General features: G+C 36.1%; 1 protein-coding gene across 2 annotated transcripts in view; it reads right to left on the bottom strand.

Annotated features, from left to right (window-relative positions):
• Positions 1–6,890: 6,890 nt before the first annotated feature.
• Positions 6,891–14,676, bottom strand: part of LOC118188629 (carbohydrate sulfotransferase 1-like) — a 29,469-nt gene continuing 21,683 nt past the window's right edge. For both annotated transcript variants that reach the window (XM_035359121.2, XM_035359120.2), the window contains one exon: positions 6,891–8,316. In XM_035359121.2, the coding sequence (XP_035215012.1) occupies positions 7,271–8,316 (1,046 nt within the window). In that variant the 3' untranslated portion in view covers positions 6,891–7,270. The remainder of the gene's footprint in view (positions 8,317–14,676) is intronic.

Below are 14,676 nucleotides of genomic sequence, written 5' to 3'. Positions count from 1 at the left end.
AGCATGCATTATATTGTACTCTATAATTGTGCTGTATATAGTTGTATAGTGTTATATTTTGTTTTATTCTGTTCTTATAACTGTTCGCAAACTAAATTCTGACATCTAATACTCTGCAAGCATTGTTTATCTGACTTTGCACTGTGTATCTGTTCTGTGGGCAATGTGTATATAAAAAGTATTGTGTACCTACTTTAATTCAATAAACACTGTGCATCTAATATAATATCTAATAAGTGCCGCGCATTCTATAACATATTGTCTCCACTACAGTTATTGCCTGCACATCATATCTGTATTATATCTGCACTGCATCTGACATGTATATAATGTATAATTCATCTATACCTATCAATATTGTATCTGCATTACCTGTATAATCTCATAGATTCGCATAGAAATACATAACTTGGCAACATCACACAACATAGCATGCATGGTGCTGCGTACTATAATTGTGTTATATATAAGAGCATAGTGATTTAATTTGTTAGTGTAATTGTGCACCATAATTTTGTATGTGGCAGTATAATGTCTTATTTTGTATTTTAATTTGTTAGTATAATTGTGTTTGCATAATTGTACACCATAATAGTGTTGTATGTAGTAGTGTAGTGTTTTATTTTGTTTGTAACATAGTGTATCCGTTTTTACATTGTGTATCAGTTCTGTAAGCATTATGTATATAAATAGCGCTGCATATCTATTCAAATTATATAAGCATTGTGTACCTGATATAATACTTAAGAAGCATAATGTATTCTACAACGTAAAGTTTCATGTGTAATAAATAAAACATAAATAACACATTCATACATAAAACATGTATATTCTGCATGTTTTATATGCGCATTTTGCACGTGATCTATATGCGTCTTTAAATGTGTAAGTGTATACTATATATTAGCTTATTTATATTTCATTATAAGTATATGTTTTACTTTACTTTCATTATAAGTATATGTCTTCATTATAAGTATATGTTTGTATAGGTGTGTGCAAACTAATATCTAATTTCTATTATTCTATGATGTTTTTACATGTTTTATATGTGTTATATATGTGCTCTTATATGTGTTTTGTACGTGTCTTTATATGTGCAAGTATATGTGTATGTATGCACTGTAATTTGTGTCTAACAAACCAAGATGTAACAAATCATTCGCCTATCGATCAAAACTAATGTATTCTTAAGACGCCACTGTATAGCCATGCACAATTGTGTAAAATTCTTCAATAAACTCTCGAGGTGGCTTCATGAAGCTCCAGGGAGTTGCTGCCACCAGATAAGGGAGGGCGCGAGACATATGCCTGTTTACCTCTGTTAAACACCAGGCGTCCCCGTCCTCCGTCACCTGTCGCCTTCCCTGTCGGACCAAAGGTTAACCTTAAATTTTCTGTATCGAAAACTTTCTCATCTTGCAAGTTGGCCCAATTTCTTGTTTTGGTGTGAAAACTCTATTTTTAATTGCCAAAAAGAATTTAAACTGTTTATTACTGTCTTTAGTGTTTAGGTTTTCCTGTATTTTACAATTTTTAACGAAGATATTTAGAGTTTTTATGCATTTTTTCCTTGCCGCGAAGTGAAAATTGAACTGATTTAATAAGAAATATATTTCTATGAAATTCACTGAAATAAGTTTAAATGCGGTGCAGGAAAGAATGTGTATAATATAATAGGCCGTACAAGAAAGACATGAGGTGTCCACATTAGATTTTGTAAAATGAGAATGAAAATTGGTTTCTGGAGATAATCAACTAATTTCATGTTCCATGGTACTTAATGTTTTGTGATTGAGACAAATCGAAAGCTCATCTGTATGTTGAGTGAAAAGATATATTTAACAATTTTCTTGTTGTTTTTATACGATGATATTTATGCGAAGATAGACTTTTGTGAGAGTATCAAAATGTCAGAAAAGAACATCAAAATGTAATCTGACATATATAATATATTTTCTTACTAATTTCGTATATACGTAAATAATTTTAGCCAAATTTTATTTAAAACTGTTATATATCTTATATAATACAATAGGAAAGGGCCTCAAGACAGTCCATTTAAAATTGATTAAATGGACGTAACGCAGCCACGCTGGAGATGGTTTTGGAGACTACTTTTTGTTGCACAATATCTCAAAAAAATCCCCGAATGCCGCCAAACTTAGCGACATTTTGCTCGCACTCCTGTAAAGCTATATCTGGTTTTATCACTATATAACTACAACCGTATCCCGCCCTATGTAATTGTAAATGTGTATGCCTGTATATCCCAGCAATTTCGAGAAATGGAAAGTACAGGAAATTTCTCGACGACCGATGGAAAACTATGAGATCAGATGAAGCACCAGTTCTCAGTGCATCAACCTGAGATTCGTGATCGTCGCTGTGCGGCGCGTGATTCTACTTGACATTTTTGTAAGTAATGTTTTTTGCTCGTTCTCCTCTAGAAGAACGAGTAAAAATGTCAGCTAAACAACCACCAGATAAGGGCATTACTTTTTGGTAGATTCCCACAGAGGAAGCTGAAATAGTTAGAGAGGCAGAATGTGAAATTTCAAATCATTCGACTGTTAGCTATTATAATTCACTAGAGTTTCTGCAAAAAGCTACGGATAAATAGAAAGAACGGATAAGAATGAATAAATCCAAAAAGATTGCAACTTAAAGTTTCAAGAAGTAATCAATAAGCACAAGAACGTCTTTACCCATCTTACTGAAGAATTAAATAGTAATCAGGAATCCAAGGATAACTGTGACTACCAAATGGAAGTTACTATAGCCGATGAGACACCCCCCTCAATTAAAACCACTATTTCTAGTTGTAATGAAAGAAAATGGATAACCGCCACCAAGACTTGTAAACAACCTAACCCAATTAGGAAACAAGAAATAGCGCAAGAAAATAAGTAGAAAAAATTATATCCCTAGATCAGCCTAAATAAGTTAAATAAAAAAATCTTCTCACCCCCAATTGTATTAGAACTGGACGAAATTGGTTGGATCTCGGCCGATCAGGTTTTAAGTTACATTTGCAAGCATGAGTACGAGGCGCAGATGAGAGGAAGATCCATTTTCTTATTAACCAAAACTCTGGAAGATTATAATCAAATAATTAAGTATATGTAACAAAATAAAATGTCTTCGTTTCGACCATACGTACTAGCTGTAAGCAGAAAGAACAACGAAGATAGTTATTAAAAGTATCTTGAAATCTATATTGGTAGAAGCAATGTTTTAAAGTTTAAAAGACAGAGACTTCCCCATCAGGAAAGTGAAACAATTCACTAGAAAAGTAGATGCAATATTATTGAACTCTAAACTTATTTCATTATACTAGACGGCACTGAAGCCGTAAAAGCCGTCTTTAAAGTAAACAATATTTTAAGCTTTAATGTTAAAATAAAGCCACATCAACGGAAAACAAAACACCCAACCCAGTGCTGTCGATGCCAGCGGTTTAAGCATACACAGCATGTTTCCATTAAATGGTATGTTGTAAATGCCCGAAGAACCACAGAAATTCAGAATGCACCACAGAAAAGATCTCATCTACACCTTGTGCAAACAAAATCATGTAAGTTTATACATAGGATGCCCGGAGTATCAAAATCGATTAGCCGAACTACAGAAAAAAAGAAAAGAAAAAACTCTCACCACCAAAAATTTCTCAACAGAATTTTCGGCTTTGCCTTCTAAATTTACTGAAAATCCTAGCATCTTAAGAAATAGCTGCAGCGGCATGTTACTGAAAATGACCAAATTCCTAAAGAAATTCAAGTAATTATAGACATTTTCTTACAATCAAACAATCTTAATTTTCATTCGGAATGTATTGCAAATCTGAAAAAAAAAAAAACTAAAAATACAGCTAAAAAACTCCTACTTGGTTTTCAAGCAGTCCAGCTGATGATTAAATTTTCTGAAACGAAAGAGTAAAATGATAACCGAACAGATAACGTCACCAGCTACAGTTCTTGTCATCCAAGAATTTCAAGATGTTTTCTCCCGCACACCTTCTGACGTAGGTCGAAAACGTTTGGCGCAGCATAAAATTGATATAGGATATATTCTGTTAATTAAGCAACATTCAAGAGGCCTACCAACTGTTAAACAGGAACAGGTATGAAAACTCTCAAAGGGCGTGCAAGAAAATGATTTTATCGAGCCATAAGCAAGTCTTTGGGCCTCTTACATCACTCTGGTCAGAAAGAGAGACGGTTCAACCAGATTTTACTTTGACTGCCACAGGTTGAACTGCAACACAAAGAAGCACAACTGTCCTCTTTCCAGAATTTATGACATTCTGGACACGCTTTCTGGAAGAAAGCGGTTTTCGACGGTTGAATTAAAGAGTAGATATTACCCATTATCAATACATCCTGATGACCGAGAAAAGATGGCGTTTCTATCGGAGAAGGATTTTGACAGTTGAAGGTGATAACGTTTGGATTGCGCAATGCGTAGTCAGGATTCGGACTCGTTATGGAGACAGTGCTGAGAGGTCTTTCCTACGAAGCTTATCTGATATACCAGGATGATAGTAGAATTTCGAGGAAGCCTATGTACAGTTAAGTAATGCCAAATATAAATTGCCCAGACAGAATGTGACTTACCTCGGACATATCGTCCCCTCCAAAGGGGTGTGCACAGTAAGTAGTCAGTGATTTTCTTAAGTATTGCTTCCTGTCCAGAGATTATACTCCCCGGTAAGTGCAGCCCTTGCGAAGGGAGCAATGCCACTGAAGCTTGTATAATAAATAATTCTAGCGAAATTATACGTAAATTTATAGTATCTCTTGTATAATGTAACATAAAAGGTTTCACAAAATGTAGCTTCGCCGAAAAAATAACATTACAGGGGCAGGTCCGTTTACCATTGAATAAATGTCTACCTTGCCAAAATCACAAACTAGCGCAAGCTGACAGTTGTTTCATCGACTAATTTGTATCCCCAGATTTGGGAAGAAATCGCCATCAGAAGAAATGTCATCAGACTTGGTGACATTTTGGTCCGAACTCTGTGTACTACTGTCACTTTGTAAACGTATCCAGGCCTATACAACTATAACTGTATAAGCCAACAATTTCAAGAAATCAAATCCACTGGAAACTTGGCGGCCGAGGAAAATATATAAGAATGGATAGAGCATCAGTTCTCAGTTTAGTTCAGAGATTAACTCATAGTATCGTTAGAACTGATAGATCACTATGCGAGCTTAATGCATTTGAGGATTTTATATATTTTCGTGTGTTTAACATTATTGGCAGTTTACCAGAAGTAGTAACTACTGGTTGTGCTCCGTCTGAGAACAGCTGTACGAGCATTTTTGTAAACAGTCCCAGAACAGTAAATTGCGTCTTTTGGGAAAATAAATATTATCAGGCTATCATCGGTTCTCTGGGCATTCAATCCATTACGAACCCGTACGCACGTAATAATATGCATGTCTATTAGTTAATGTCTAAATGTCTCTTAAATATATAACATATATGCATTATATACTTATAAACCAAAATACCACGATCATCCCTATTGATGATGACTACTAATTTCGTGAGAATAGGTTATTCGGAATGAGATGGCACATGAAAAGATGAAATTGCTAGACAGAAACTAAGATAATTAGGTAACATGTGTTAAGGTATGTTGCTAGAGATATTGAGACATCATTTTATCGGATACCTGTTCGTATAATGGAAAAACTATTTATTTAAGTGACTTTAATGAAAGCCAGTTTGAGGTGCCCCTAAGCAGCAAAGGCCGAGTATCTCCGAAACTGCATTACTCCTCCGATTTTGCGATTTGCCGTTGTTAACCTCCATGAAAATTGAAGAGAACAGTGAAATCTGCAGTAGACTCCTAGTGAATCTGCAGTAGGCTGTGTATGTTTGATCAGTCTTGCATGGCAAAGGCAAATAGTTGGCTATCATTTGTCTGCGACCATATGTAAGTAGAATATAATTCTAGTGCACGTATAAATATTTTTGCACACCCCCAGTTCATCGGACTCTGTTAGATGTGGGATACCTCAGCAGACTTTCCTCTCACGTGCCAATGTAAAAGCCGGCACCATCGAAGTTTACGACTACAGTAGGCCCATTGAAAAATACAAGTGTTAGCTGGTCCAGTGAATCAAAATTTCTTTTACAATTACTTTGATGACCATGTGCGAATACTCCATTTTCGAAACCAACAACTGATCGGCAAGTGTATCGCCGCATGTTAACCCGCCTGTGATAAAAATAGATTGCTTTAGGGATAATCCTCTACGGATTTCGGGGGACCGATGCGTGTTGTAGAACATACCACTGCAATAATGGTATATGTGAAAATTCTTACTGACCATTAATATCCTTTCATGTCATATAATTATTTGAGGGACTTGCTGATGAATTCTATTTGGTACTCTAGCCTCATATAGGAAGCTGACTTGATCAGTAAACTAGTAATTATAACTTGCACGCTATTGATCTTATTGCGCCTTTTACGATATCATGGAGCGGTGTCGTCTATGATGTCAATATTATCCTACAAACTCTTTAAAATGTTAAAAAACTTAATTCTTTCTTGAAATTTAATAGTAGGCAAAAACCCTCGAAATCGATAGAATTTTATTTGAAATCTGTGCCCAACTAAAATGATTTTTTTGCCTAATTTCAAGTTTAATATTGGAGTATTTCTTTTCAAGTTTATTTTTGTACTTTTTAAAATACATCTCTGGTACATACATCTCTGAATAAAGCGATGTGCTTTAACCATTTTAATTAAATTGTAATTATATTCATTACTTACATTGGATAAAGGTTCATTTCTTTATTGTTTACTCAGAACCTTAAGTTTCGAAATTTGCTAAATATTTTAGTTTATGTTCTATTCTGCTGCTTTAGAGTATATTATTAGTCAAAACTGCATAATTTATTTTTCACAGACTGTGGTTCCATAATATTAAAAAATAATGGTAACATAATTATATAATCATGACGAAAATTAAATTTCTGTGTATTATGCCCACAAAAACAACAAACACTGTTTACACTGGAACACTGGAAGCTACAATTTAGTCTTCAAGGCACTAGCGTAATAAAATCCCTAATAGTAGCATATTGATTTTCATCATAAAATTGTATCCACTCTTGTAATTTATTTGATGTAATTACATTAAAGTCAATATGCTCGATTACTTTTTGAGAAAATATAATAAGAATTCGTGTGCTTAGAATTTCATGTTGGATTACAAAAATCATTCAGAACTTGTTACAAAATCATTTATTCACAATATTGGCACAAATTGTATCTTTGAACGAAGCCGAGGGCTTGTTGCATGGGATTATAGAGTGAGTTTCTGTAAAAGAATGTACATGCTTTATCTATGCTCATTCCAGCATCATCATCAGGTATCGATTCCCATTTATTTAGTTTTGCTTTTCGCAATTGCTTATACACATTAGACGCACGAAGAAGTTTCTTAACACCATTTAGATCTGTTGTCATTCCCAGAAAAGATAACAAGCCACTCATAACTGTTTCTGGATTTTTCATAAAATGCTCAAAGAGTACAATTCTATAAAAGTTTTTATATCCACTGCCTTCAAGTCTCTTTGCTGTCTGAACATCATGAAGCATTCTGGAACATAAACTTCTACCTTGAAAAAACATATCTGTGCCAGAAACCCATCCTGGGCGAGCTTTTTTGTTATGCAAGTGAAGATTCACTCTTGGATCTCGTTGCAAGATGATCACTTTCACTATGTCCTTGTTTTGTGCCAGAAACTCCTGGACGTCTTGAAGATAAATTCGAATTGTTTTGGCAACAACTGTAGGTTTTGATTTGCAAGTTGCTTCAATGCATTCAGAAACATTACTTTGAATTAACTTGCAAGAAGAATAAGCAACTGGGGCTATTTTCTTTATGATTTGATCAGAATATCCCATCTTTGATTCTAAAATATTGCACTCAAAGAGATCAGAAAGGTATGCTGTTGCATCATAAATAATCCTCCTTGAAATCGGTTCTTCCCCATCTTTCAAGGAAGTAGAATCAAAAGGATAGAGAGGTTCATCGTAATAAAATATATCAGAGTGGTTCTTGAGTATATCTGCTACGTGTAAAGGACTGGTGTTGAAATAAGAAATTATCAATACTTTTTTTGCTTTATTTAATTTGCTAGTTGTGATTTTCTCATTGCTGTATTTCATGTTTGGAAGAATGTGCACTAAGTAAGGGGCTCTTGTTGGTTTTCTTTTCTTCTGTTTTGTTGGCTTTAGTATCATTAACTTAGGAGTAGAGCGAATTGGTGCGTTGCAAGTGGAACCTGCAACAAAAATGTGTGAGAAAATGAAAGACATATAATGCTTTTTACATTACACAGTAGATATAACTCATAGTAATGTTGCGAAATAAGCAAAGAGAAAAATTAGTTTCTAATACCTTAACACTGAACAGATTAGAAAAATTTTCTTCTTCATCTATGAGTGCTGAGGATGAATTTCAATTAAAATCATTAGCGAACATTGAGGCTTCCGCGGCGCTGCCATAGCACTGCCTATCATAATTGCGTCATTACTGTTCCAGGTCCTATTGTTTAATAAAATATAAACTTTTATGACGAAGTCCCGGCATCATTATGAAAATCAGTTTCGAAGTTGAGGGAAATAACCTACTTAAAATCACCGGAGCCTTTACGTAGGAGCATCATCGCGCAAGCAGCGTTTTCGCTGGCTTTATTAATCAAATGGCAAACTTACTCTTTTTGCATGGAGGCGGCGTCTAAAGTCCCAGCATTTTTAAGAAGGTAGCTTCCAAGAATCTAAGACTTGCTTTGGTAAGGATGCTGGTACCTTTATACCGGAGCACCATTAAGAAGTCTCTGAGAATATTGGTAGACTTGCATAAAAGTACCTATATGTTGATGATGAAATATTTTAATACAGTTGCCCTGTAGTTCTGAACCAATTTTAAACGAGAAAATCTCACTGATTCAATTTTCTGTGCAAATAAAAATTAGAAAGCAAAGAAAGCAAGGATAGGAAACATATATGAGGATAAATAGATACTTATTAAAAGACATTTTTTATAAAGAGGGCACTTAGCCAAACTGCGAATCTTTTGTAGGAAGCACACAGTTGCTGGTGTCAGTTAAATCACATCGTCAAATTCCGAATGACCCAAGTCCTTTCATTAGTGGAAATTCAAAGAATCTGTCAAATTTCATGTTTCGAGAAACATGATATCTATGACAAACACTGAGAGAAGATGCGATAAAAAATTAATATTCAGCTCAGAAGAACTAAAATCTGGGGGACCTAAGATATTTTAAATTACTTTTTATACTTGAGTGTGTTGAGAAAACATTAAGCGTATTCCTTTCAAATATCAGTTTAGTTCAGATACTTTATTAAAGTTATTCCGGAACAGCAAACATTTACTTCGTTTGAAAGCAACTTTCTGTCTTAAAATAAAAAGAGTTATTTAGAGCTAATTACGTGTTAGAAAAACTTATGTTTATTTAAGCCGTTCATTAGCTGGAGCAATAAATTGGTAAACATAGGTAAAATAAAGAATTTTAGGCATTATTTAGCACAGAAATAGGTTGTAATGAGCTGCAATTATGCCACATTTATATATTTATTTATTAATTTGCATAGTCAGCGTCAAAGTCGGCGTTTAAAAGATTTGAATCGAAAAAACGAAAAAGAATAAATTTTTGCATTGTTTTGTTCTTGGCGTGGATGCTGAAATTTCTCACCGCGTTTCATGTATTGTCTAGAATGTGACAGAATTCATCCTTTAAAAATTGAGTTCTCTCTTGAGAGAGGACTCTCCCCCCCCCCCATCTGATTGTTCGGCTTTCAACAACTACGCCACTCTCCATGAATGCGTGCAAAAAGGAAATGTTTTTTTGAACGAAAATTTTTAACAGAATACTGAAATTTTGTAATTAACATTATAGAGACATTAGTTTATTTTTGAAGCAGGAGATGTGAGATGCAGGAGATGCCCTTGCCGGAACTCGAACCACGGACTTCGCGAATAGGCGCCGAGTGTGCTGATCGCGAAGGCATACTAAGAAGGTGGGAGAAATACCTTATATACTCTCCCTTTTAAAGGGCGACTGGGGATTAGGGGCCCCAATCACCAAATCCTGGTGGTGGAGAATCATCCACCACCGTTTTTTAGTTCGGACGCTACTGTAGAGATATTAGATTATTTCGAAAGCAGGAGAGATGAAAAATAAGCAATGCCTTCGCCGAGACTCGAACCACGGACCTCTCGAATACACACCAAGTGTGATGATCACTACACCACGAAGGAGGGAGAAATACCTTGTAACATTTTCTTTCTTTTTGGCTACGGAGTTGGTCTTTATCATACTTCGTATGCACCGGCTATGAATAGGATGCCGTGAGAAGTCCTCCCGGCTCTTTTGCTATCAATCTAACACAGTAAGATCTCTCCATTCGAAGTGACTATACGCCTCTTTACCACCTCCAGACCTTCCGCATGGGACTCCCGAGCCCATTCGGTGTAACTTTTCAAGTTTTTTGTTGAAGTATCTTTACAAAACCTTGCGAATATGGAATCTACTAGAGCTGTGGTTAGAAATAACTCACGGATCATCAATCTGTCCAGATAAGCAATTAGTTCGTGTTTTACACACCACTCGATAACTGATTACGAAGCTTTTTTTCCAGTTTTTGTGATAACGATGCATTTCTTCCCAATATCCACTGACATTAATATACAAGAAATTAACACAAAAATATTGCCATTTAATAATTAAGAAATTTTCATAATAACCTTAATGACAAAAATGTAAAATCTTTTTATTCCTATTCATAAATTTTTTAAAAATATTTAAGAGAAATAGTAACTGTAATTTAGTCATAATGAGGAAATGTAAAATCTTCTTTTACTCCTTTCTATAAGTATGTTTGAAAATACTTAACTACTTTATTTCCCGGAAGAACACTAGCATGACATGTTTACTAAAGAGATCTAAACATATATAATTTAGTTTGGTTGATGAAATGAGTTGTTTATATTTGTTTCCAGACACTTATACACTCTTGTTAACCAGTGTTGGTGCTCCATATAACGTTTTCGGTTTTCTTTAACTACACTGCTGGCCACCGTAAATGCAACACCCTGAAGGAAGCATGCAAATAACATGGAATTTACAACATGCATTAGCGGAGGTGAGATATGCAAATGATTAGAATTTCAGCGCAGACGCACATCAAGCGCGCCTGTGGCGCCACTTCAAAGCGCTATTTAAGGCTTGGAGTTTTCGACGATTTCAAGTTCGGCAATTGTGTTTTTCTTGAGGGTTTTTTCAAAAAACGATCAATTATGCCTCGTAGTAAACAGCGATCATCGTTTGATCAAGTATCCGTTCGACAGAGGAAGGACAGTGGCCTACCGAGAGTATGGATTATCTTTCAGGGAAATCGGTAGTCGTGTTGGACGAAACCAAACAACTTCAATACGGATATGTGACCGTTCGATGCAGGAGGGTACGACGGACCGACGTGTTCGATCGCATCCACCTCAGTGCACCACTTCACGTCATGACAGGAACATTGTGCGACTGGCAGTGACGGATCGCTCAGTCACATCACGAACCATAGCACCTCAGTCTGTAACGCATAATCCAGTGTCTGCGCGTACCATTCGACGCCGTTTACAGCAGAGTGAGTGGTCTGTCCACAAGACGTCCATTGCTTCGCCTACCCTTGACGCAGAGCCACAGACGTCTCCGCCGCCAATGGTGCAATGAAAGAAGGATGTGGACGGGAGAATGAAATGAAATTGTATTTACTGACGAGTCACGCTTCTGTCTGCAGCACCACGATGGTCGGATTCGAGTCTGGAGACACCGTGGAGAGAGGATGCTGAACAGCTGCGTTATGCACCGCCACACTGTTCCCGCACTGGGTATTATGGTATGGGGCGGTATTGGATATCACTCTCGCACTCCTCTAATACGCATTGCGGGTACTTTAAACAGCCAGCGCTACATCTCCGAGGTGTTGGAGCCAGTTATCCTTCATTATCTTCAGGGCTTGCCCACAACCATATTTCATCAGGATAATGCGCGACCACACGTGGCACGCATTGACTAAGGGTTCTTCGTCAATCGCCAGATTGAATTGCTTCCCTGGCCGGCTCGATCTCCGGATCTTTCGCCGATAGAAAACATGTGGCCCATGGTTGCTGAATGATTGACTCAGATTACATCCCAAGCTGACACACCAGATCAACCTTGGCAACCTGTGAAAGCTGTTTGCTCTGTTGTACCCCAAGAACACATCCAAGGTATCTTTGAATCAATGCCGAGGCGTGTGGCAGCGGTGATCTCCAACAGTGGCGGCTACTCTGGCTACTGATTCTGGAGGAACCACACTTCACAGAAGTCTATAAATTTAATCATTTGATACCTGGTCAACATGTTATCTACTAAATAAATTTTGTTGTGATATCTCTTGTCTTTCTTGGTGTTGCAATTTGGGTGGCCAGCAGTGTATATTATAGACAGCGCAACGTAACCCTTTGCTGAAACACTTTAATTTACACATTTTAAGGGTTTTGAAAGGTTACCAGAGCTACTATACAACATTTTAAAATAAGTATTTCATCAAAAAGTTATTAAAGTGCACCATTTTATTTTGCACTTTGTATGTTGAAACAGCTACCTTGAGAGATACGTTTCTTATGATTGTTTATTGAACTAGCTAACTTGATATTTTTTAACTTTTTATGGTTAGGAAACTTTAACCACAGGTCAGAACAGGAACATGCATACGGAATACCAGGAATTTCCCAAATGGTAATGTAAGAACTGTCCCGAAATTGCTACTGATCCGATGTGACACCTTATAGGTGATAGCGTTTATCTTTAGAAAACATTTTCGTGCAGTTATTATTTCGCAGTGTACGAACATTAAGAGAAAGGCTTGTTTCTCAATAATTATTACTCAGAAGTATCTTCGCTTTGTTCCAAAAGGCACTTTACAACATATTCTTTTGTGATGGAATTTTGGATTGCTAAGACTATTATATGCTTGTATTAATGGATACGAGAATAAGTAGTGCTCTGGTGGGATTCTTTCGCCACAAACACAGCTGTCTGATTACAGCCGATCACAAACGTATGTTTTCTCGCTGGAAATATCAATTTCGCGCATGTATCTTTCTCGAGAAAACTTTCTGACGCATTGTGCTGTAACGAAAAAGATCCATAATAAATAAAGCTACAATCATGGAGCTATCTATTGAGCTGAATCTTTTTCCTTTTTTGTTTTATTTATTCTTATTTTGGAACTAAATATAACGCCCAAATTAAATTTTATTTTACATTTATTAAAATTTACAACTTCCTTTGGTTGCATGATTGGCCTAAATAAAATAAAGAAAAAAGAAAAAAATGTATTTCCCAATATATAAGGTATTTCTCCCGCCTTCTTAGCGTGCCTTCGTGGTACAGTGGTCTACACGCTGGGCGCGTATTCCAAAGGTACGTGGTTCGATTCCCGGTGAAGGTTTTGCTAATTTTTTATCTCTCCTGCTTCCAATTAACTCAATGTCTCTACAGTGGAGCCCGAACTAAAAGGGTGGTGGATGATGATTCTGCACACCCAGGATTTGGCTATTGGGTCCCTTAAAATCCCCAGTCTCCCTTTGAAAGGAGAGTGTGTAAGGAATTTCTGCCGCCTTCTTAGCATGCCTTCGTGGTGTAGTGGTCTGCATGCTGGACGCATATTCCAGAGGTCCATTTTTCATTTCTCCTGCTTCCAATGTCTCTCCACTTCTAGGATGCCCAAAAATAAATGGGCAGGTTATACCAAAGAAATTCTTTGATAAATACTGCAAGTTAGCATTTCGTAATTGCGGATCGTACCGCTATGCATTGTTTGCCTAGGATTGGCTCGACCTATTTATTAAGTAATATCAACCTTAGTGCAGCAGTTCTTTCTCAACGCTGACTGGTGGATGTTAGCAGCATCTTGCCATTATTATGTAATGTACGACTGAAAAGAGCAAAATGTATGCTCATCAACATTTATATGCTGTAGAAGTAAACTGCAATTGAAACTATTGTTATGCTTCCGACAAACATTCAAAGATGATGATTTGAGTAAATAAAAGGTGCGAGTGCTTTTCCAGATTAAAAACTGACAACATATTAAATGAAGACTGGACATGTATTGAACAGAAGACAAGTGTAGAACATTAAAAAAATACGACAGATTACCAATGAAGATTATCAAAATAACATTGACTAGATGTTTTAAAAATAATCTCCTCCGTCCGACAATTTTTTTGGGAAAGAAAACCATGGTATTAGTGTCTTACTAACGCAATCTATAACTTCCTGTTTCAGTGTGATTTTTTTATCCTATTTCTTTGAATGTCTTTGCTTGCATTGAATAATATTCCATGTCAAAAATTCTACAACTGTCTTCATGTTTCCAGTATTCAGCGGAAAGTGCGCGATATCGGTGGAGAACGCTTTGAATGAGGCAAAAATATATGTAAATCAAATATAATTTCAAAACATCTCTGATTATTTTAGGATATCCCTTATTCATATCTGGAATAAGAAAGCATATGAAAAGAATATTTTTATTAATATAAAACATTCTTAAGCATACACTTTCGAATTATACTATTT

The sequence above is a fragment of the Stegodyphus dumicola genome, chromosome 4, assembly GCF_044657685.1.
Source record: "Stegodyphus dumicola isolate Sdum_Otavi_A_Nest chromosome 4, ASM4465768v1".
NCBI lineage: Eukaryota > Metazoa > Arthropoda > Arachnida > Araneae > Eresidae > Stegodyphus > Stegodyphus dumicola.
The sequence above is the reverse complement of the archived record's forward strand: the minus strand, read 5'-3'. Positions and strand labels throughout refer to the sequence as shown.